The following is a 24739-nucleotide window of genomic DNA, read 5'->3' as shown; positions in this document are numbered from 1 at the left end:
AGAGATCCTTCTTATCACATTTCCTTCTGTCCTGAACTGAACATCACACATGAACTGTCTGCTTAAAATTAGACTATTGGAAACACCCAGTTCCCAGGGGCACTGAGGAAAACATTGGGAGGAACATATTATTGAAAAGTCAGAACAAAAAATACAATCCGTGATCAAAAAATACAATTCGTGATCTAATTCCTCCCCTCCCTCCAAGCAGCATAAACCAAGGCGAGGTTTTATTGAAGGCCTAAAAAGTTAGGTCAACCTAACTTTCACTGGTGTGTGAAAAAGCCACACCCCCGAGTGACGTAGTTAAGCTGAGCTTACCCCCGGTGTAGACAGCGCTAGGTTGACTGAAGAATTTTTTCGTCGACTTAGGTACTGCCTCTCATGGAGGGGGATTAACGACAATGATGGGAGAACCCCTGTCATTGTGGTAGTGGAGGGATAGCTCAGTGGTTTGAGCAGTGGTCTTCTCAACTCAGGGTTATGAATTCAATCCTTGAGGGGGCCACTTAGGAATCTGGGGCAAAATCAGTACTTGGTCCTTCTAGTGACGGCAGGGACTCAATGACCTTTCAATGTCCCTTCCAGTTCTCTGAGATAGGTATTTATTTGTTACATTGGTCCAGCTGTAGTTGTGCCCCTGTAGCAATAAAGTACAGACACAGCTGAAGTCTTTAGTGTTTTACACCAGTGCAACTGGTGGAAGGGAGAGAAGAATCAGGCTCATCATTTGTTTACTCATTTTTGTTCAGTGTGGAGGTCATCCTGGATCCAATCACTTTGGCGATGTTCAATATCAAAACCCAGTTCTGAGTTCCGCAATTGGCCCCATCTTCATGCTGGACCCTGAATCAAAGCCCTGGATCTGAATAGCCCAGAGCTTGGGAGTGTTTGAAATCAGAAGCTGAATTTTGCATTTTGAACTCATCTCTAGCTCGCTGTATAAACTGCTGGATCCATTTTTCCCAACGCTAGGCCAAACTGTGGTTTATAATTGTATCCAGGTAGCAGCAGAAAGGACTGTGAATGTGGTTGTGTATTTGCAGAATGGGTGCACTCCTCAAAATTTGTGGGAGCAGCTACAGTAGTCAGCTCAAAATATGGCTTTGGGTAACATTTTAAAACTGCCTAAGTGGCTTAGGTGCTTAAGTCCCAGTTCCAAAAGTGATTTAGGAGCTTACATCTTTCAACAAGAATTAGACACTCAAGTGCCTAGTGGCTAGATTTCCAAAGGTATTTAGGCATCTACAAAAGTGCCTAAGTGAATTAGGCTTCTAACACCCATTGAAAGTCAGTGACTTTCAATGGGAGTCAGGCACGTAGTGTTTACAAAAGTGCTTTAGCAGGTTAAGTGCCTAATTCCCATTGGAGGTCCCATTGGACAGTGACTTCCAATGGGCATTAGGAGTCTAACTTACTTAGGCACTAAATCGTTTAGGCTCCTGTTATAAGGGTAGGGGCTACTTGCAGCATTCAAACTGAGTGGTAATAAACCCTACTTTCAATGTGAGTGAGTGACTGGATCCAGGATTATCTCCACAATGAACAGGTGGGGACACCAAGGAGCAAATTACTTAATTCCTAAAGAAGGGGACTGGGCGTTTGGACTCCTGGGTTCTGTTCCCAATTCAGTCAGACTTGGTGTGGGACAGGTGACTGATCACTTCGCCTCTCACAGCATCGAATCCTGCAGCTCTGTGGGCCTGTAAACCAGGGATTATACTGCATGTGAATGCAGAGAGGCTTGGTTAGCTAATGATTGCAAAGCAATCTGAGATCCTCCGCTGAGAGGTGCTGCGGCAGCGTGTTTCATAGTAAGGGGCAGCCCACTGTTATGATGATTACTCAAACGTAGCTGTCGACTGCCATCTTTCCAACAACGCAAAAAGCACGTCGGAAGATCTGCAATTGCATCTGCTGTGCTCGCCCTAGACGCCAGCGAGAACGCGGTTCAGTTTAATTGCTTCTTGAGATTCTCGGTGAGATTCATTACAGCTCTGGCTACTCCTGAGGTGGCCCAGACTGTAGATGACAGGCTTTCTTTCGTTCAGCAGAGGTTCTGTAATTTGCCATTCATAACTCAGGAACGCTGTTGTAGGCCGTAATCGCTTGCGTTAGAGATCGTGCCCCTTTGAATGAGCTACTGCTGTGCTTGTACCATGTTAATTCTCTGGGCTCAGGCTGCTGAGGAGAAATTGCACTTGGCGGGAAAGAACTTTGCAGCATCTTAGTGGGTTAGCAGTTCCACCCCCCCCCCCCCCGCTGCACCCCTCTTCTGTGGTTAATGCTGAGGGGGCGTTTCTGTTCTAAGCCCTATATACAGGCCATATAACTTGGTGGGCCAAATCCTCATCTATCTAGTTCCATTACAGTCCGTGGGGCGAGCAAAGATTCACAGTCTGGCTCATACATTAAATGAGGGGAATAAAATGTTGGAAACTGCCAAAGACATCTTCACCGCCCCCCTTCTTGGGCCAGGTTCTGATAGCCGTGGTCACCTTGAGTAGATAGCTGTGAGAGGTGAAGTGACCAGTCACCTGTCCCACACCAAGTCACTGACTGAATTGGGAATAGAACCCAGGAGTCCAAATGCCCAGTCCCCTTCTTTGGGAATTACGTAATTTTCTCCTTGGTGTCCCCACCTGTTCATTGTGGAGATAATCCTGGATCCACTCACTCACTCACTTTGAAAGTGTTTATTATCCACACCCAGTTTGAATTCTGCAAGTGGCCCCTACCTTTATAACAGACCCTGAATCAAAGCCCTGGATCTGACTAGCCCAGAGTTTGTAAGGTGTGCCAGCTCCCCCGGACTGCTGGCAGCTTCCCTCACGCCTCAGCTCAAGCATGTGCTTTGGATTCTTAACTGTTGAACCTTGTGAAATAATAATAAAGGGCCAGATTTTGCCACCCTTCATCACCTTGGTGTCCGGTGTGCGCCTGGGACAGCATAACGATGGGCCATCTCTCACTCGGGGCAGACTCCAAAGGCGAAGCCAGACAAAGGGCGGGAGAGGAAACAGAGACATGAAGTCACTTGCCCAAGGTAACCCAGCAGAGCCAGGAATTAAAAACCAGTCTCCTGAGTTGCGGCAGAGTGCCCGATCTGCTAGCCTCCACTGCTTTCCAGGAAGCGAGCCCTTTCTTTGTACATCCAAAACTCCCGCTGCAGAGGGTATCCATTTTGGGGGAACAAGGAGCACCTAATGAGGATTTAAATATAAGAAAGGTGCCTTAAACACTCAGTCGTCCTTATAGAAGGAAATAAACCAGGAGAGAGAACACAATGTGGAATGACTAGGAAAGTCCTTTTTTTCCTGTTTAACATGGCATATCATGTAGCAGTGTGAATACAGGAATGAGAGAGCAGTTCATTATGCAGTGTATCAGTTTGAGACTAATACTAATTAAAAGCTTTCCTTTCACTTCAGTGAAACCTATTCTTAGAAATTATGTCAGTTAATTGGAGTTTTGAAGAGAAGCATATGCCGTAGCCTCGCCAATTCCCAGTGGCCCAAAGCAGTCAGAACACTGGGACTGGAGGGACTGTGTTTTGGATCCTTCCTTTCTCTCCCCCCCACCCCCCCCATTGTTGAGGTGAAAGTGTGGTTTAAGATGTTTTTCATAAATATTGTTATTGTGTAACAAACTTCCAGGAGAGATAGGTGAATCCAGAGTCTAACGGGCTTTAGGGGTGAAGCAAATGTCATAAGAATGACATTCCACAGTAACACCCCTTTTTACTCTTAAATCCCTATGCAACTGTTGAACAAAACAAATCAGCCCCCGCTTCCCTCCCAAAAAAACCTCTACCCTGTGTAGAGCTTTGACCCCCAAAAGAAATAAATACCTGAGACTCCATGAAGTCCACTAGGGACTTCACTCTTGGTATTGATTTTACATGCAAGGTGCTCAAACATTAAGGTGCTGGGCTGCAAAATAAGAAACAAAACCATGCTATGTATTGTTAGACTTTTACAGAGTTGTTCTTTCTGTTGAATTAATTTTGTCTTTAAGAAAGTAACAACAAAAACTAGCTATGGAAAACTCAACCCCAGAAATGGATGCAGATAAAAATGATTCGCAATATGATCTAGGTATTTAGGCCCCAATCAGCAAAATACTTAAACATGGATTTAACTTTAAGCATATGAGCAACCCCCTTTGAGGCCAATGGGACTACTCACTTATTTAAAGTAAAGCACATGCTTAAGTGCTTTGCTGGATCTGGGTTTTTAAAATGTATTGACGCTTGAGAATAGATCATATCCCAGATCTGGGGGAAGGTGTTGCAGTCCAAACCTAGTTCCCAAGTGCACATTTTGCAAATGATCCCTGTCTATATACTTTGAAGCAAATGGTTGGGGCATTCAAAACGTAGAAACGAACTTCATGGCTGGACCCTGTGTCTGTAACAGCCAAATCAAAATCCTCAGTCCAAATGCTTCCGAACTTTGGGGGTTTGAAATTTAGATCTGGACTCAGGTCTGAATTTTGCAACCATGCCCCATCTCTAATTGAAACATTCCGTGGCAAAGCTGATGATTTTGGTGGTGATGACGATATGCATTTCTGAAGCATCCATCATACACTCTAGGCACTATTTACACAGGTCCAGATTCTGCTACCCTGACTCTTGTCGAGTAGTTGCCTTACTCCATGAGCAATCCCATTTAAGCAATGGGACTGATCCCAGAATAAAGTACTGCTCACCATAAGGCTAGTAGAAATGAGATGTCACGCTCTTTGTGGGCTAGGTTGTGCCATTAGAACTGAGCAGGAATGGGCCCTTGCCAGAGGGGATGATAACTAGCAAACATGAGTAAGCGTCTCAAGTCACTGCCTTTCCGTGCCTCAGTTTCCCCATCTGTAAAATGGGGGTAATGATACTGTCCTCCTTTGTAAAGCACGTTGAGATCTACAAGTGAAAAGTGCTATATAAGCGCTAGGCTTTATTGTTAATGGTTAAAATATACAGCCAGAGGCTAGGATTCCTGAGTTGTGTTCCTTTCCCTGCCATTAATTTACTGTGTAGCTTTAGGCAATTAACTTAACCTTCGGCAGTTTCCCTAGCTGCAAAATGGAGAAAATAATATCTACCCTGCAGGGAGACTAAATCCATTAATGTTTTTTAGAGTGCTTTGAGATCCTCCGATGAAAGGTACGATAGAAGTGCAAAGCAAGATTAAAACAATGATTCCTCCGTCTCTACTAAAGCTTGTAAAACCCTTCCTTCAATGTCACTAGAAACAGAAGTTCCCCAAAATAGAAACTGTTAAATCCGTAAGTAAAGACAGTTCTAGGGGGGGAAAATGACATACTACTTTGAATCAATATAAAACCACTTTAGGACAGGAATATAACATGTAGCGGTGAATGTAGAAGGGAATGGCATTGCCAAGTACTATTAGATAGAAGTAGGTTTTCTCCATGCAATTTGGAGTCCAGAGCATTTTTTTTAAAGTGAAACAATACCTCTTATCACAGGAGATGTACTGGCTAATGGATTGATGGTTCGGAAATACTCTTTTACCACAGAAAGGAGATCACTCTTGAGCTAATAAAACTGAAACGTGATCCTTAATGCAATGCGGTCCTAGGGCTTCTACCTGTGATGTCCTTTGTTGAGGAAACAGGTGTCTAAATAATGGGAACAAGACTTGCCTGCCCCTTGCAAAGGATAAATCCGTGGTTAGCACCGTCCCAGTTTGGAGTCTGAGGCTGAGAGTTTAAAAGCCAATTAAGGCATTTGAACACCCAAATTAATTCCCTACAAAGTTGAGCAAACCTCTCCCTTAATCGTGCATGCACAGGCCAGCAAATCAGGGTGTCTGTTTAGGTCCAGATTCGTCCACCTATATTCACAGTCTCTTTTTCCACTGAAATCTTCTCCTTGCAGCGTAAGGTACTGCTCAGCCTGAGTGAGATAATGTTATTTGATCACTTCTCAGACTTTACAAACCTCGCACCACCCCTGTGAAGGAGGGACGGACTAATATCTCCATTTTACACATGGGGGACAGCGGTACAGAGACACTAGGTGACCCCCCCCCAAGGATCACATAGCAAGCCTTTGGCAGAGCAGGGAATTGAATGTGGATCTTCCGAATCCCAGCCTAATGCCATAACCACTGGCGCCATCCCTCCTGTTAGACTGGTAGACTCTGGCCCTTTGTTACATTAGTGGATTTAGCGTTTGAGGAGGGCGCTTTACTTATGCACAGACCAGGTTTAGTGCTGGCCGGCTTCCCCGCACTGCCCTGTAAATGTGCAACCTTGCTGCCCGCCTTTTGGGTTCTGAGGACTTGTTCTGTCTCCATGGCCTATTCTGCTTGGCTGAGGGGGGCCAGCTGGAGTGGTGACTTTTGGGAAACCTTGTTGAAATCCTGTGTGGCTGGAGGGCCAGGTTGTTGCCACTCCCGTGCAGGTCTGCAAGCTCGGGGAGGGACCAAGGATCCGTCCATCCCTCCATCTCTTGTGATGCTGAATAGGGGTGAGCCACAATCCCAGGGCCTGAATCCCCTGAATGCCTTCACCAGAGCTAGGCTTGCCAAGGGGGCAGAGACATGGCCCCTACCCTCTTCTATACCATCCAGGAGATCTGGATGGGCACTGATGACTACAGGCAGTTTTGCTGAGTCAGCCAGAGTGTCCCAACTTCTGTGCGATCCCTTCGCGCCCACCTCGTGAGGCTTAACATAGCCCTAAGGCAGTAACATGCGGTCTCGTTGCATGGCTTTTAAAATAAATGGCTGACATCTAGGGCTGTCCCTTGTCTCAACAGCTAGAGAGCCTGATTTTGATCACTGGGCCTAATTTTGAGTTACATATGCTTGGTCAGGGTCAAAGTGGGGGATGGGTTAAGGTCTCTTTAAAGTTGTGTCTGTGTTTCCTGTGTTCTCTTGTCATGTAGGAACCTGCCTAGCCTGTTGTGTAAATGTAGAGCAGCCTTCGGGCTGCTCTCCTTCACATCTGCCCCATGGGCCTTGGGAAATGGAGAATAGCTATAGGGCAGTGCACTCTGGCCACACCCCTGACATTCCCCTGTTACAACTCCCAGTGTGCCCCCCGTGCTGAGGGGCTAGGAACAGGGCTGGCGTAGATCCCTTACACCAGATGAGGGGACCCTACACAAGCGATATTCTAAGTTATCCATTTCTGTTCCATTTAAGACCCTGTTATGCTGTCAGACCAGCACAGAAACACCTTTGTGAAAATGAGAATCTAGCTGCTCACGGTCACGAGCTTCCAACATCCACTGAGAAATTTCAGGTGAAGTCAGTGGAAGTTGTTGCTGTTTAAGGAATGAAAGATTTGGCCCCGAATATCCATCCTATGGGATCCAAGCATTAGTATGGGATCCTTTCATTCTCTCGCCTATCCTGGTCTGGCTTAAAAGTTTATACTTGGTTTCTTTCTTTTGTTAGAAAAACTGTGCACCCAGAGAAAGCAATCAAAGCCACAGAGCAACATATTAATTAGGCAATACAGGCAGATTCATTACTGCAGGCAAATGTACCTCTTGTAAAAGAAAATGCTGGGGCACTTGGTTCTCATAAATGCTGAGTTTGTGGCCGGTATCACTGATACGCAGATTTGCTTGTTTCCCATATATATGCATAGGATCATGCTGATTTGAGGAGCCACTTCTTCACAGTGGGGATGAAGCTGGAGGTGGTGGACATGAGGGAACCCTTTAATATCTGTCCTGCATCAGTGACTAAGGTGAGCTCTTGCAAGTGGGACTGAAAATACCATGCTGGCCCCGAACTATAGGTTAATAACCACCCATGGTTAATAATCACGTTTAAATGACTGTCCAGTGGAATTTCATTAGCTGGAGATCAGAATAATAAATGTGCATTAAAAAAAATCCTTGCACTTCACCTTGCTCTCTCTCCTAATGGATCATCTGTGTATTTTTATTGTGCTAGTTGGCGCGGGATGATATCTTCCTTAGACCTATACATGGTGGGGACCTTGTGTGCAGATCTCCCCCCCACTACAAGGAAGGGGAGACTGGGCTGCCCATTCAGCACCATCTCACCTTCCCCTTCCCTGGATATACAGAAGCTATTCTGCATATCAGGGCAACCACATGGGACGAGGGGGCAGGATAGGGCGGGGACAGGGAGTATGCATGTTTTCTCCCTCCTGCCCAATAAAGCTGGTACAGCATTGGTGGTAACACACATATTCCGTAGGGAAAGGGAGTGGGAGGTGTAGGGGCTTGCACCCCTAAATCATGCTAAAACCTCTTTCTATATCCATTCGCCTCTGACCCCGGAAAAGGGAGCACATCCTCATGCTTGCATACAGTCCCAGAACAACAGATGGCCCCATTCGTTCTGCAGTCCCTTGGTATCTCAGCAGTGAGCAGGTGCTTTTCAGGCCAACTTACTGACCAGGGACTGATCTGTTAAAATGGCACCTCACACCCGCGTTGCCTTTTCTGGTTAGGTTGTGTCACCATTGAGGTTCTCCAAGGCCCACACTGGTAGCTAAGAATATTGCACTACCTGTGCAATGCCAGAAACAGCTGGCATGCCCGCTGAGCATCTGTCTGCACTATCTAGCTGATGGTGGCCTTCTTGCCTGCTATAAGGGCCATCGCCTGGCTAAACCTTGCCTGGCTGCACATGAGCTGTGTTAGAGGTGGTGTGTGGTAGTGTAAACAGCTGAGAGGAGCTGGCTTGGGAACTCACTACACTTTATGAGCGTTCTACCCTCTCTCTCCTACCGATATAAAAGCCCCGCCCACAACCACACTGGACACACCCTCTTCCAGCTACCTTAGCCAGTTCACTCCTTTTGCATAGGCAGAGCTAGTGGCAACGTGCGGCAGGGCCCAATCCTGCACCTTTGAAGTCAGTGCCATTGGTTTCAGCGGATGCAGGATCAAGCCCCCAGGCGCACATGAAGGGGAAAGAGATGCCTTGCCCCTTCTGACCTCCAGCCCAGGATGAGCCAGGATTTGTTTCTAGCAAATTCAATTGGTGAGCAGCCCCAGAATCTTAGGTGGTGCCCTGCATGTTTATGTGGCATCAAATCAGGATTCACCATCAGAAACGTTAGCAAGTATGTTATCATCCCTCTTAACTGGTCTGGTAAAAGTCATTGCCACAATGCTTCAGATAACACACTTCAGGCCAGGTTCTGCCCACATGTGACTCTCACTGAGGTCCCAGGCATGTCCTCTCAATCTGAGTGTGTCCCTTTGTAACTATGATGTGACACAACAGGTGGAATTCACCCCGTGCTAAAGGACAGCACGAGGTCCAGGGCCCTTTAAATCAGGGGTGGGCAAACTTTTTGGCCTGAGGGCCACATCGGGTTTCCGAAATTGTATGGAGGGCCAGTTAGGGGAGACTGTGCCTCCCCAAACAGCCAGGCGTGGCCCGGCCTCCGGCCCCTATCCAACCACCCCCTGCTTCTCACACCCTGACGGCTCCCCGGGACTCCTGCCCCATATACCCCTCCCCGTGCTCCCTGTCCCCTGACCGCCCCCGGACCTTCCGCCCCTGACTGCCCCCTGCCACCACATCCAACCCCTCCTCTCATTCCTGACTGCCCCCCTGGGACTCCTGCCCCATCCAACCATCCCTTCTCCCTGTCCCCTGACCACCCCCGGAACCCCTGCCCTGACTGCCCCCCGCCGCCCCATCCAAACCCTCCTCTCCTTCCTGACTGCCCCCCAGGGACCCCGCCCCATTCAACCCCCCTGTTCCCTGCCCTCTGACCACCCTGACCCCTATCCACACCTCCGCCCCCTGACCACCACCCCTAACTCCCCTGCCCTCTATCCAACCACCCCTGCTCCCTGTCCCCTTACCGCACTGCCTGGAGCACCGGTGGCTGGTGGCGCTACAGCTGCGCTGCCCAGAGCACCAGGACAGGCAGCCGCGCCGCTCGGCTGGAGCCAGCCACACCACAGCGCAGCACACAGCACCAGGTCAAGCCGGCTCTGTAGCTGCACTGCTGCCCACAGCATTGTGCCGGCGGCGCAGTGAGCTGAGGCTGCAGGGGAGGGGCCGGGGGCTAGCCTCCCGGGCCAGGAGCTCAGGGTCCAGGCAGGAGGGTCCTGTGGGCCATAGTTTGCCCACCTCTGCTTTAAATCCTGCTTTCACCCTCTTTTGAGTGGGAGGTAACTGATGCCTAGTCTTTGCTGGCTCTCTGCTTATAGATGAGTTTCACCCACACGGCAGACATGATCAATACAACTCCTAGTTCCATTCCTCGCTATGGAGTTTCAGGAGCCTATTTCGACTGTCTGTGCTGATAAATGAGCCCTCCTGGCTGAGACCTGCACATCAAACTATGGAGAATTATGCTGACAACCAGGCATAGATACGTTATTTTACCCCAGTGTGGTGTGCATTACAATAAATTAACATTGGCCTGTTTTCTTCCCTTCAGGTTTTTAACAATCATTATTTACAAGTGACCATTGATGACCTGAGACCCGAACCCAGCAAAATCTCAATGCTCTGCCATGCTGATTCCTTAGGGATCTTACCAGTACAATGGTGCCTTAAAAACGGAGTCAATCTCACACCTCCCAAGGGTCTGTATTATGCGTTTTGATGGTCGGTATTCTGTTGTTGTTTTTCCCCTACCAAAAGACAAACCGGCTCTCTTGATGCCTTTAAAAACCACGTTTCAATTTACATTGGAAGATAGAAGTGCTAATTGTCTGGAAAAAATTACACTAAATGATATGGGCCAAATCCACAGCTGGAATAAATTGGAGTAGCTGATGAGCTGGTCCTATAAATGGTTTTATTTATTGACGTGCATTATGTACTATACTGAAGTTGATTAAAAATCCTAATTTCCTGGGACTGACACAGCTACAAAACAGAATATAATGAATTCTTGTAATATGGATCTTTATAATACTCAGTACCTTCATGGCGCTGTATGAACATTGAAGGCCATATTGTGCCCTTCTCATTACTGTATCCAGAGAGGAAGGATAGTCCAGTGGCTAGGGCAGTAGCTTGGGAAATAGGGGTTCAAATCTTGCCTCTCTCACATATTCCTGTTTGTACTTGGGCAGGTCATTTAGCATCTCTGTGCACTAATTCCCCATCTGTAAAATGGGTCTAAATAGCACTGCCCTGCCTTATGCAGGTGTAGTGAAGATACATTTAACATCGTGAGGTGCTCAGATAATATGGCAAGTAGCTAAGGGAGATTGATAATGAGCAGTCCATGGATATAAAAGGGGCCATTCTGCAGATGCGAGGCTGAGGGTACTGAGGCACAAAGAAGTTATCTGCCCAAGAACACACAATACATTGGTGGGAGAATTAGGATTGGAAGCCAAAAGAAACACTTGCAACAAAATCTGAGAACTTCCAATTGGAGTTTTTTTTCATTTTGGTTCAAGTCGGATAAATTGTTCCAGTTTTAGAAAACCTTGAAAAGGATGTAATTTTTGAAACTCCAAAGTCCATCTACTTCAGTGCAAGATCAGCCATAATGCTACCATTTTTTTTGCTAAAATTGATATTCTGGTGGCAGCAAAGCCACTTGAAATAAAATTGTAATTCCCCCCCCAATAATATTTGGTGAGTGAGAGTTTATTTAAATTGGAAATAAAATGCTGCTGCATGCTAGCCTGTAAGCTATTATTCCATTGTCACGCTAATACTGTTAGTGGGTTAAAACTCTGCTTCTAGTGGGTTCACCCATACAAGGTATTGGGCACATATCCAACAAAAACCCTCCAGCATATGCTTAATCTGAAGCCCATGCCGAAGTCAGTGGCATCTGTATACTCACATCTGCAGACAGAATTTATCCTCTTTTATTCTGCTAGTTCTAGGGAAATGAATGTGGCCTCTTGACACTGAGTTCAATACTGCTTGAAACCAAGGTGCTTGGTTAACTGTTCACAAATGTTTGTTAGGAAAACTATTTCCTCAAAGAATGGTCTAATTAATCCCCTTTCATATAGGGCCTGAGCCAAAACCATTGTCTCCAGTTTACATTACAGGACCCAGCATCATAAGCACTGTACAGACACATAGCCAGGCCTTCCCCCAAGAAGCCTATGGTCTAATTAGATAAGGCAAACCAAGGCACAGAACAGCAAAGTAACTTGCCCAAGGACTCATACCTAGTCACTGGCAGTACCAGGGCTAGAACCCAGGTCCCCTGATTCCACTGCACCACAATTATCAGCTTCACTGCTCATAAATCTTAGTATTTGCCCCTAGCCACCCCATACTTGACCAGGTAACCTGCCTATTCAGAATCCATCTCATACAGGCCTGTTAATTAACTAAGACGATAGACCATATGTTTCTCGCTACAGTGGCCATTGCTTCATAAGTTCCATACCATGCACGTTCAATTTAAGGTGATACAAAGGCCTTTCGATACAGAATTTTATGATTCAGGTTGCCTTGACTTCTGCATTTGATGCCAATTTTTTTTGGCATTGCAGCAGCATAGTTGCACCTCTGGTGACTACTGTACTTGTTTCTGTACCTGAGCCAGAAATGTTTAAGGAGAAAATAGATGTATAGTATCACCTCCAGGGATCTGGGTTCCCGAAGGTTCTTGAGGAATCATTAGAAATCTTCTTGTCCCCCAGTGACAGACATGCATGGAAACCGTGCTAAATTAGCACACCGAAAAGCTCCGGTCTGCTAGGTGGGGCTGTTGAATCAAGGATCCTGAAGGGGACGTGTAAGCAATGACATGAGGAAGATGGGAGATATCCATACAGAGTAAATTAACATATTACTTCTGGTGTGTTTGGTGGCTCTATGCCCAAAATACATCTTAACACCCAGGGTGTCGAAAGCCTTTTCATCTGATAAGCGCTATGTCTGTCACTCAAATGTGATCAGAGGTCTGAGCACTTCTAAATGCCTGATTTAAAAAGTGTCTGGGAAATAAAAATGTAACCAAACTGGCAAAGAGTCCTGGGGGGACTTACGTGAGTCCATGTCTCTCTAGCCCTTTCTGAACAGGACAATATCAGCCTTGAACATTAAAGAAACAAACAGGACAAATAAATATAAAAGGGGTGGAGAGCTACAGAAATTAATTGTTTCCAAAAGACAACAATGGTGTGAACAGGCAACTGATGAAATATATTTAAGGCTACGTTTTAGTCACAGGTATTTTTAGTAAAAGTCACGGACAGGTCACAGGCAGTAAACAAAAATTCGCAGCCCGTGACCTGTCCATGACTTGTACTATACCCCTGACTAAATCTTGGGAGTGCCGTGGTGCTTGTGGAGGGCCTACAGGTGCTGGGGGATGGAGGGGGGGAAGCAAAGGGTGCTGGGAGGGGCATGGGTGCTCGGGGGTGTGGCCCGGGGGGTGCTGTGGGTTCACAGGGGTGGTGCGCTATGGGTGCACGGGGGGGGGCACCGCAAGTGCTGGGGGGTGTTCTGGGGGGGGGGCTGAGGGTGCTTGGGTGGGAGTAGCCCGGGACCCCTGCTTGTGGTGGGGGAAGGGAGTTGGCGGGGCTGGCAGGCTCCCTACCCGGCTTCTCGGAAGCGGCAACATGTCCCTCCCTGAGCTCCTAGGTCCGCATGCTGCCAGCTCTGCAGCAACCATTGGCCAGGAACCAGGGCCAATGGGAGCTGCAGGGGCGGTGCCTGTGGGCAGAGGCTGTGGGCGGAGCTAGGAGCTGAGGGAGGGACATGTTGCTGCTTCCAGAGAACCCTCCCCAAGGTAAGCACCACCCAAAGCCCTCACCCCCTCCTGCACCCCAGCACCCAGGCCTGAGCCCCCCACCCACACCCAAACTCCTCCTGCTGCTGTGAGGGTGGGAGAGCCTTAGCTTCTTTCATATGATCCTGTGCCGAGAAGTTTCTGGCCAGGATCTTTCCCATGTAGAAAAGACACTGAAGATACTTGCTAGCAGAATGCCCATCTGTAGGAAAAGTCCACAAATTGATATGCAGGAGGAGATGAGAAAGCAAAGCCACTGCTGAGAATTTCTTCTTTGTACAAGGAGTCTTTGTTCTTGTATATTTATGCTCTATTCTCTGGATAACTTTAAATGGAGATAAGGTTCCATGATTATAATGTTCCCTTACTTTCATTGCCTAGGACAGAAATAGTTTGTTCCATCAGGCATAGTGTGGCCTGTCTGATTATTCGGCATCACCGTGCTTTTTATATGTAGAATATCCATCCCGCTTTTACATGTACACCACCGCATCTTTTGTAAAGCAGAGGTCGACAGAGAAAATGTACAGTAGATGAGTCATGTGCTGGAGTTGTAAACATATGCTGCTAGAAATAGAGCAGTATTTTTATATATAGTGCCAAAAATGAATACCCAGTTCCTACCTCTGTATAAACATTGAACAGGCTCGGTTTATATTTATTAGAACTGGATTTATAGACCACTTCCCTTTAGAGTAACAGCCATTGTTTCTTTTTATGAGCTATTAGGAGAGGGGGAAACATTTCGGTAGAGCTACCATTTGTAAGGTTTACTAAGGGAACACTCCCTTTAAAACTTTCAGTACATTTGGATTGTTATATTCACTTCTGAGTAAGCCACTAGGCTCTTCCAGTGTTGTACAGACAAGATAATAGCACATTCTTTCCCCCCCCTGTTTTGTGGGCAGCATTTCAAACACATTAGCAAAGCGAGTCAATGTACATTGAGCCACAAGAGGATAACGGTTTACTAATGCAACCTGCTAATGGAGCTACTCATTTAGCTCACGCGGGTGAGGTCTGCAATGTGGATCAGAAGGTCCTGGGTCCAAACGTGTTTTGCAGGCAGAATTAGTGAGTGCCAGCTCTTGGAGTAATCACCCTTCTGCTACTGAATCTTAATATTAGTGAGTTGCGGCATCCTCATTTGTAGCTCTTCTCTAAGGGCTCAATCCTGCCACCGTTGAAGTCAGTAAAATTTCCACTGATTTCAATGGTGCAGGATCAGGCCGCAAAATGATTGTGGAGTGACAATTAGATAGCCCACGGGTGAATCCACTGCCACACGCCTTTCCCATCTTCACCGCAAAGCTATAGTGTAGCTCACAATAAAAGATCCAAAAACTGTCTGCTGGGTTTTAATTGGAGATGGGGGAACCTTTAGAATGTATCCAGCTTTTTATTTCTTCTGACAGCAATGTATTCTGGCAGCTGGTGTCCAAAAGAACTGTCTTCACATATCGTTTATTACTGTTCCTCAGCCATGGTAGAATTGTTGCTTCAGGGCTAAAGTTCAACAGATGTAGCACATTTTAGCAGAGTCTTAGTAGCAATGCTAGAGAGTGTTAGGTCTGTAGGATGTTCTCGTTAAGACAAACACATGAAGTTACGTATGCCATTTGTTTTGTTTTCCATTCCATTGTGTCACGCAGAAGACTTACTTGGCTATAAAGATTTTTTTTTTTTTTTTTCTTGGAGCTGGTTGAGATTTTTCAGCCGAAAATGCGTTTTGATGAAAAACAGCCTTTCGTCCTCAATGACATTTTTGCAGAAAATGTTTTGTTTCATTGTAGTTTTTCCTCATTTTCCATGAAAAACCAAGAAAGCATGAAAAACTGGGGAAAAGGGGATTGGAAGGAGTGGGAAACAAAAATGTTTCCACTTCTGAAATCTGAGTATTTTTTGGCATCAGTGTTGTGTCAAAAAACCAAAACTGTTTCACATAAAATATCAGAGAAAATTAAAATTTTCCATGAAAAACAATATCCATTTTTTGACTAAACTCTGATTGTTTCCTCGTGAATTTCCATTTCTTTCTTCTTCGTCGGGTATTGGTATTATATAATTATTAATAGGACTTTAACTTTTTGATTTTTATATCAGAGGGGTAGCCATGTTAGTCTGGATCTGTAAAAAGCGACAAAGAGTCCTGTGGCACCTTATAGACTAACAGATGTATTGGAGCATAAGATTTCATGGGTGAATACCCACTTCGTCAGATGCATGTAGTGGAAGTTTCCAGAGGCAGGTATAAATATGCAGGCAAGAATCAGTCTAGAGATAATGAGGTTAGTTCAATCAGGGAGGATGAGGCCCTCTTCTAGCAGCTGAGGTGTGAACACCAAGGGAGGAGAAACTGCTTTTGTAGTTGGCTAGCCATTCACAGTCTTTGTTTAATCCTGAGCTGATGGTGTCAAATTTGCAAATGAACTGAAGCTCAGCAGTTTCTCTTTGAAGCCTGGTCCTGAAGTTTTTTTGCTGCAGGATGGCTACCTTTAAATCTGCTATTGTGTGTCAGGGAGATTGAAGTGTTCTCCTACAGGTTTTTGTATATTGCCATTCCTAATATCTGACTTGTGTCCATTATCCTGATTTTTGTAGCACATAGAGGCTAACCCTTTTGTGACCATCTGTGCTCGGCGCTGTACTATTTTACTTGTTGTGTACACCGTCATTAGAAGGGACCTCTTCTGGATCATCTCATCTAATCTAAATTCTGGCCTCTCGACAGGATTCTTAGGGATACGTGTTTAAAACCTTGCCCTTCCTTTTTTATAGACGTAATTCGCACCCACAATTTTTGCACCTGCAATTCATTTGCAGGAGAAAAAAAGAAAAAACAGAAATAACTTTCACTGATATAAAGGTTTCGGTCCTGTACGTTCTTGAGTGCCCTCATTTCCCATGTGTGACAATGGAAGTTACAGGGTGTTCGGAACCTTGTAAGATTGGGCCCAAATTGTGTCCACATAGAGGAAGACCTGGCTGAGAAATTGGGCTTTAAACCATCCTTGAAACTTTCCAGTGATCATGATTCTACAATTATTATCACAGTAACACCTGTAGGCCCCCAGTGAAGATAAGAATCCTATTTTCTTAGTCACTGTAGAACCACAGAGCCAGGCCCTGTCTTAAGGAGCTTACAGTCTAAAGAGCCAAGTTGTACAAGACATTCATGCAAGATAGATACATGGAGTTCCATACAGTCTCAGGACTGGGGCTATTTCAGACAAGGCCCTATAAATGAAGGTGACCTCCATTCTGAGAGGAAGGAGGGATCCAGAAGTTGGAGTGCTACCTAGGACTTGAGAGCCCTGAGTTCATTTCTCTGCTCCACCTATACTTCCTGAGTGCCCGTGGGCAAGTCACATCAATCCTATGTGCCTCAGTTTCCCATCTGTACAACAGGACTCACACTTCACAGGGGTGTTGGGAGGATCAATACATTAACGAGTGTGAGGTGCTGAGATATTATGGCGATGGAGGCCTTAGAAATACCTAAGATATCTAGAACTGGAATGGAGTAGAATTAAAGATCCTAAGGTGCTTTTCAATAAGCTCAGAGGGTTTGCCCTGATGTACGTGGCAAGAATTTCCTCTCCCCCAGTAGACTGCCATGTGCCACTGAGCGGCTGCCCTCCACCCTAGAGGCAGCTGTGTTCCAGCAACCGAGTGTGTATAGAGAGTTGTAACTAAACGCACTGTAAGTTCCTTGAGACGGGCGCCATCTTTTTGTTACATGTGAGTGCACTGCACTTTCACAGTGGGGCCACAATCCCTGATGAGGGCCTCTAAGTACTCCCACTACAAAGAATAATAATAAGAAGTAATTTTGGATGACACATAGACTATAGCAAATAAAACTAGCATTACACAGAGCAGCGTGACAACGTTTATTCTCCTTTGAGTGCTGGACCCATGCCACACATACAGTATTTCAGTCCCTGAGTATTTACAGGGAAGCCAGAAGGATGATCTTGTGGGTTAAGTGTCTGACTCGGAGCTGGGAGGTCTGGTCTTTGTTCCTAGCACTGCCATTCCCTCACTGTGTAATCTTAAACTGTCTGGGCCTCAGTTTCCCCATCTTTAAATTGGGATGATAATAATTACCTGCCTCCCAACGGCATATGGCGCTTAACTCATTGGTGTTTGTAAAGTGCCTTGAGATCCTTAGATGGGAGGAGGCGGTATGGAAGTGCAAATTATTGTCGCATTGAAATATTCATTTCTTTCTCTCCTCCGTATGGAATAATGACTTACCGTGTTTCCCTGTTTTCTTCTCCTACAGGTTACTCTGGCCAGGACTTTGACTGGGCAGATTATCAGAAGCAATGTGGAGCAGAGGCAGCTCCTCACTTTTGCTTTAGAAACGTAAGACTTATTCTCCCTTTGTGATGGTGTTGATCAAAGCTTGAACAAGCCCACTTACTGCTCTGAACTAAGGGCCTGATCCAAAGCCTTCTGTGAGAAAGCATGTTCTTGTAGTTAAACCACTGGGCTGGGAGACGAGAGCTCTGCCACAGATGTCCTGTGTGAGCCTAAGTAACTCACTTAATCGCTCCATGCCTCAGTTTCCCCATCTGTAAAATGGGAGCAATAATACTTTCTTTATCTGTCTTGCTTATTTAGATTGCATGCTCTCCAGGTCTCTTACTATGTTTGTACAGCACCCAGCACGATGGGCCCTGATCTTTGTTGAGAACTGTAGGTGCTACCATGATTAAAATAATTAATAATACTGTACAAGCCCATTGAGGTCTATGGAAAGACTCCTATTGACTTTGTGGGGCTGATTTGCTCATTGGAGTGTTTCTCTTGTTTCTGGGTTTTGTTTTTAACATAGTGCACTAAAAGGCTAAGTGAAGTCATCGAGGTATAAGTAAGTAGGACATTGATTGAGCCAGGTGGAAGCTCCACCATTAGGGAGTGTTTGAATTTCCCTAATACAGCAGGAGTTGTGTGTGAGTGTGCTATACATCATGACACTGCAGGCTCATAAAAGCTTTGGAAACTATGCCTAGCTGGGCTGTTCTTAGGAATGGAGCTGTGCGTCTATGAAGCTTAATGTATAGGAGTCCACCACTCATTAAGCAAAGCATTAACCTTCTGTCTTTTCAACGTTCAGCGCTCTTCTTGCCTGGTGTCCGTATGAGAAAATGATTGCCTTCTTCATCGGAGCATGGAGCCCATCAGCAATTCGGGCCCAACATTCCTTTGAAACTGTACAAAATAATACATTGTTTGAACCAGGTGGGCAGCTGATTCCTCGTGATCACTTACGAGCAGTCGTTCATTGGCCAGAAGACGCACAAGCTATTCCCCCACCTGTCATTCCCCTGCTATGCTATTCTGGGAGAGAACCTCTGTAGAGCGAAGTGCAGGGTGGGCCTGGATTCCCCTGGGCAGCCTCTCTGCAGTCCCACCCACCATGGAACTGCTGTGATGCACGGAACTGGGTCACAGCCCAAGTGTTGTAGTGAGGCGCATACATTGCAATCAGTGTCCCTTTGGCCACACCTACTTTCTTCTGTTCTCTGTCCCGCTTTGTCCCTGCTACCGGCATGATGTGTACTGGAGATGGGCGCTGCCGGCGAGCAGGAGCGATCCTAGGAGCAGCACGATGCTGCTACTGTTTCAGGTACATTGCACGCTTTTCCCGAGTCTGCAGTGCATCTTCCATCGTGTTAAACTGGCGTTGCACAGTGGCATTGTGCTGCCGATGGAATGCTCAGGGTCGGGAACCTTACATCACCCTTTGTACAGTGTGGCTTTTCTTATATGCCTGCAGCGTGACTGGATTTAAAGGTCCTCTGATGTTCATATTAGAATTCTTATAGGTGATCCTTCTTTCTTTCTTATTAGGGTAGAGCTCCGGGGCCCCAAAGCCAGATCCAAACCCCATTCAAGGCACTGGAAAGACACCCATTGACATCAGTGGGATTTGGATCACGTCTCACCTCAGGACGGGGAGTCCCCATACTGTCCTGCATTGTACTGTCCTGTATGAAAGGAAAGCCCTGCCTGGCAGAATTTATAATCTAAAACACAGGAACTGATGGAGAGTGGGAGACAGGGATATGATAACGTGCAAATAAATGAACCTGGTGATGATTGTCACATTTCCTTTCCGTTTGTTTCTTTCTTCCCTTCTTTTTATCTGCCTTCCTTTTTTTTCCTTTTCATTAGGCACTGGAGCTGTGCTCACAATGCCAGCCACCCCGAGATTGTCCTTCAAAGATTAAATCAGTTCTAATAACTTTTTTTTTTTTAAACATTCATTGTACGAACGCGTGTCTGTTATTATTTGACTCCTGATAAAACAGTTCTCTACAGAGAACTGCCGTCTCTCCATTGTCATCTGCCTGACATCCCTACCAGGCTAGTCCATTTGTTACCATGCGAAGAGCGGCTCTTTGATGGAATGTTTATTACAAACTTGGTTTTTTTAATCACACATCTTCCACCTACCACAAGGAGAGGTGGCAGCGAAGTGGATACATTGTAACCATTTCCCTTGGGGCTATTTAGCAAGCAGAGGTAGTTATGAAATGGATTGACGTGGCCAAATGCTTAGGAAAATAAACTCCCAGCTAACTGTTTTGCCATTGATTCTTTATAAATTAGCCTCCGGCGCTGCATCACAACAAAAGGAGCCAGACTGATGATAGATGGTGTTTCCTTGTTAGCTGGCATAAAAACATTTCAACAAACTCACTCTGATGTCTTGTAAACATGGCCCATTAGCTGCTTTTAGAAGCGGGAAGCCTGTCTGAGTGTTGGGCACGGCTTTGAATAGTCCAAGCGATAAGGAGAGCAGGAAAAAGCTCCCGTGTGCAATTCATTTTTTTCATTTTTGAAAGAAATCTTAATGAAATAAAGGCCTCATCCTGCAGCCTTTAGTCACATGCGTAGCCCCAGGGAAGTTAATGACGACGCTCATTGGCTCTGTCCTGATGAGGAAAAGAGGTCGAGTTTAGGTTGGACTTAGCTAGCATGTATTGGTTAAGCCTGACCGAAAGGTGTCCACTTTTCCTAGTCAAGATGAAAGCCATTGTCCCATGACTCGTGTGTAAGGGATGCCGGATGGAACCCAAGAATATCTTGGATTAATGACAATGATTAATAATCATGTTTATTAGGGTGATGTATAGGGTCCAACCAAGATCGAGGCCCCATTGTAGTTGGTGCTGTACAAACACGGAGTAGCAGGCAGTCCCTGCCCCAAAGAGTTTACAGTCTACATAGACAAGGCAGACACATCGTAGAGGAAAGGAGTATAACACATAAGTAGAGTGAACCGTGTGATGGAGGCAAACGTTAGGTTAGTTCCATAATTCGTTTGGAGGGAGTGGGGGTTAGTTAGGAAGAGGGTCAGCTAAATGGGGAAAAAGAGTGAAGGGAAAGGGAACACTGGGGCCAGGGCAGGGGGGAATGTACATGCGTGAGCAGAAGACTCTTGGGATGGGCATTGGGAAAGGCTGATGCGTGTGGGTTTGGGAATCTGAGGAGGTTTTATAGGGTCCTGGGGCTTCGATGGGAACCGAAAGTGGCAATCCTTCTTTGTTCTGTGAGGTGAGTGGCTGTTTTGTTGCTGGGGTTGTGCGGGGGATCGGTGAATGGTCTGCCGCTGTTGTGTGCATTGTTGCAAATTGTGATTTTAATTTTCTGCCCACATGCCTGTCTGTCTATCTAAGGTCTTATATGGATCCCTGTCGCTATGGTCTATGAGTGCCTCACAAAATCATGACCCACCAGATCCTCAGCTGGTGTAAATCTCCGCTGAAGCGAACATAGCTACAGCCATTGATGTGAAGAGAGCTGAACTCATTCACACCAGCTGAGGATGTGGCCCAAAGGGTGTGTGACCTCTTTGATTCAGTGTCTTTTATCGGTTGAAATCAAAATTACACATAAAACCCTTTGTTTAAAAAAAAAAAAAAGTCAGGTTTCAATGTTAAGCACCCAAAAGTTAGGAAATGCCAGAATGAAGGTTGCTCATTCACCCCCCTTGTGCGTATGGATTATGATACATTCTTTAATAACGTGATCGCATCCTATTTTTTCCACTGCCTGGTTTGGTGCACAGGATGGATGGTGCTCACTTAATGAGCAGCTGTTTTACTTGTTGTTCAATGTGTGGCCCCCATCCCTTATTTACTGCACGCTATTCATGCCTAATCTGAAGACAGAATGCTTAATTGCCTCATGGTCTTTCTATGGTGCACATCGCTATAGTATCTGTATGCTTCGTTCATGGATTTATTTTCATAATAACCCTGTGAAATGAGTGGGTATTATCCCTGTTTTACAGATGGGGAAACACAGACACCAAGAGACAATGGTCAAAATTCCACTAATTTTGGGTACCCAATTTGAGACATCTACGACTTGATTTTTCAGAGTACTCAGCAGTGGCTACTGCAACACTGAGAGACCCAGGTAGTCGGTATCAAACCTGGGACCTCGGGAGCTAAATGCATGAGCTTCAAGCCACATGGCTCTTAGCTAAGGCCATAGCAGACTCATTAAGCTCTAAGTCAGTGGTTCTCAAACGTTTGTACTGGTGACCCCTTTCACACAGCAAGCCTCTGAATGCGACCCCCCCATATAAATTAAAAATACTTTTTTATATATTTAACACCATTATAAATGCTGGAGGCAAAGCAGGGTTTGGGTAGAGGCTGACAGCGCGCAACCCCCCCTATAATAACCTCGTGACCCCCTGAGGGGTCCTGACCCCCAGTTTGAGAACCCCTGCTCTAAGTGTCACTAGAGGGGACAGGTCACCACACCCCAGAGATGTGTGGGTTACATACTTCCCCAAGCTGAGGAATCGCATCCCAAGTTTTGGAGGCTTCCCAATTGATATTCCAGACAAGCCCCCGCTTGTAACACCGACAGACCTGGTCATTGGGATCAAACCTGGGACCTCTGGAACCACATGTTTTTTAGTTAAGGCTGTAGTAGACTGATTAATGGTCTTGGTGCCACTAGAGAGGACAGGTTTCAAAGTAGCAGCCGTGTTAGTCTGTATCAGCAAAAAGAACAGGAGTACTTGTGGCACCTTAGAGACTAACAAATTTATTTCAGCATAAGCTTTTGTGGGCTACAGCTCACTTCTTCGGCTGCACCACACGCAGGAGGTGTGTGGGTTACACTAGCATTTTATATGGTTGCTCACACTCAGGAGGGGTGTGGGTTACACTAGCATTTTATATGTTTGCTCCTGTTGACTTCAGCTGCAGCTGTGAGTGCGCCGCACTTCTGCAAATCAGACCTCAGAGTCTGCCTAGTATCACATAGGAAGTCTGTGGCAGAGACAGGAATAGAATCCAATTCTCCAGGGCAGCAGTCAGCTGCCTTAATCATGAGACCATCTTTTCTCTTCCTGCAATGCCCTGCTTATTCACTTCACCTTTTAACTTCGGCAACAGATGAAGCAGGAGTCCCACAGACAACAGGCCTTCACTACTCAAACGTGATTCATCCCCGAGTAGGTCCATCCTGTGCACTGACTGAGTCAGAAAAACTAGTGTGTGGTTGTGTAATTAAAGATTGTATCATCATGCAAACGCACGAAGGGGCCAAATTTAGGTTGCACCAGGCAGCTTTAATTCTGGCATTTCCTAAATTTTGATGGCTTGATTTTGCACCCATGATAATGTTCTTCTAACATATTTTTTTGTGTATAATTTCCTAGCTTTTTAAAAAAGCAAAGTGACCCCCCCCCCAGGAATTCTATCATGTGGCATCATATTGACACCCACATGGGTCGTCAGCAGGGTTAGAATCTTTAGATTTGTGCCACAGCTCTCTGCCACTTAAGCTAACAGAGAAACTGATAGCAGTAGTAGGTTGTCATCCTGTGGAGGTGAGAGTGCCCTAGTGGGCACAGACTCTTCTACATGTTTCCCTACAAGCTAGATCCCATCTGCCCTCTGTCTTCCAACGAGTCCCAGCCCTGTCTCTTCCCCATCCTTGGCTCCTTGTCCCAGTCCCATTCTCCTCACCTAGCCAATCTCAGTCTCCGCTCCACAGGCCTCTCATCCCCATCCCAGTCTCCTTGCCCAGCCAGTCATAAGCACACCTCTCAAGATTCCCTGTCCAAGTCTCCCCAACATCACTCCTACTCCCAGTCTCCTTGCCCAGCCAGTCCCAGTTCTCCCCTCTGCACTCCTCATTCTATTTCTCTCCCTCATCTCCCCCCCCCGCCCGCCCGCCCGCCTCCAGTCACCCACGTTCCCCACAGACTCCCAGTGCTAGTCTCCCTCTCTGGGCTTCTAGCCCAATCTCAGCACCCAGCCCCTTGTCCCAGTCTGTTTACCCAGCCAGTTCCAGTTCTCCCCCCCCCCCAGCTCTTCACCAGATCTCTCTCCTGCTTTCACCCTCCCTACTGGTTCCCAATCCCAGTCTCCTTGCCTAGCCAATCCTATTCCCTCCCCTGCCCCCAGCCCTTTGTCTGAGTTCAGTATCTCCCCCACTCATTGGCTTCCAGTCCCCCCAATTTCCTTCCTGGCTCCCAGTCTCCTTGCCCAGCCAGTCCCAGTCTCCTCCACTCAGCTCCCAGCCCCAGTTTCCCTCTTCTCCCACTCCATCCCAAGTCTGGCTCTTGTCCTCTCTGCATTCAGTTTAGGTGGCTTCCTCTTCCCTGGTGCCTGGGGCAGGGTGTGGGGAGGTGGAATGTCATTGACAGAACAGGAGAGACATTTTCCCTGTTTCGGTTCCCAGGCAGAGACACAGGCCTGGCTTGGCCTGGCCTGGAGCAGCTGGGAACTGCAATTGCAGGGAGTGTCCTTCTAGCCCCCCTGCAACTCCAGCTGGAGCATGCCCAGTGCAGGTGGAATCTTTGGGGAATTAATCTGCCAATCTCTAACAAGTCTCTACTGAGCATGTGCTCGTTGTGACTTTTCAAAGGCTTATTAGTTGGCTAAATTTGGGCCGATTTTTACAGGGATGCCAAAAGGCACATCCCTGACACAAAGGCCCACCACCTGCTAAATTTCAGCTCTCTGTGCCAAATCATGGAGAAGCTAGAGCTTGT

General features: G+C 46.4%; 1 protein-coding gene across 1 annotated transcript in view; it reads left to right on the top strand.

Annotated features, from left to right (window-relative positions):
• The window catches only part of SFMBT2 (Scm like with four mbt domains 2), a 184437-nt gene that overhangs the window by 115376 nt on the left and 44322 nt on the right, over positions 1-24739 (top strand). Inside the window, exons 8-10 of the mRNA XM_065400494.1 lie at positions 7624-7725; positions 10417-10564; positions 17987-18069. Of these exons, the coding sequence (XP_065256566.1) occupies positions 7624-7725; positions 10417-10564; positions 17987-18069 (333 nt within the window). The remainder of the gene's footprint in view (positions 1-7623; positions 7726-10416; positions 10565-17986; positions 18070-24739) is intronic.

The sequence above is a fragment of the Emys orbicularis genome, chromosome 1, assembly GCF_028017835.1.
Source record: "Emys orbicularis isolate rEmyOrb1 chromosome 1, rEmyOrb1.hap1, whole genome shotgun sequence".
Lineage (NCBI taxonomy): Eukaryota > Metazoa > Chordata > Testudines > Emydidae > Emys > Emys orbicularis.
This window is presented reverse-complemented; position numbering and strand designations above follow the sequence as displayed.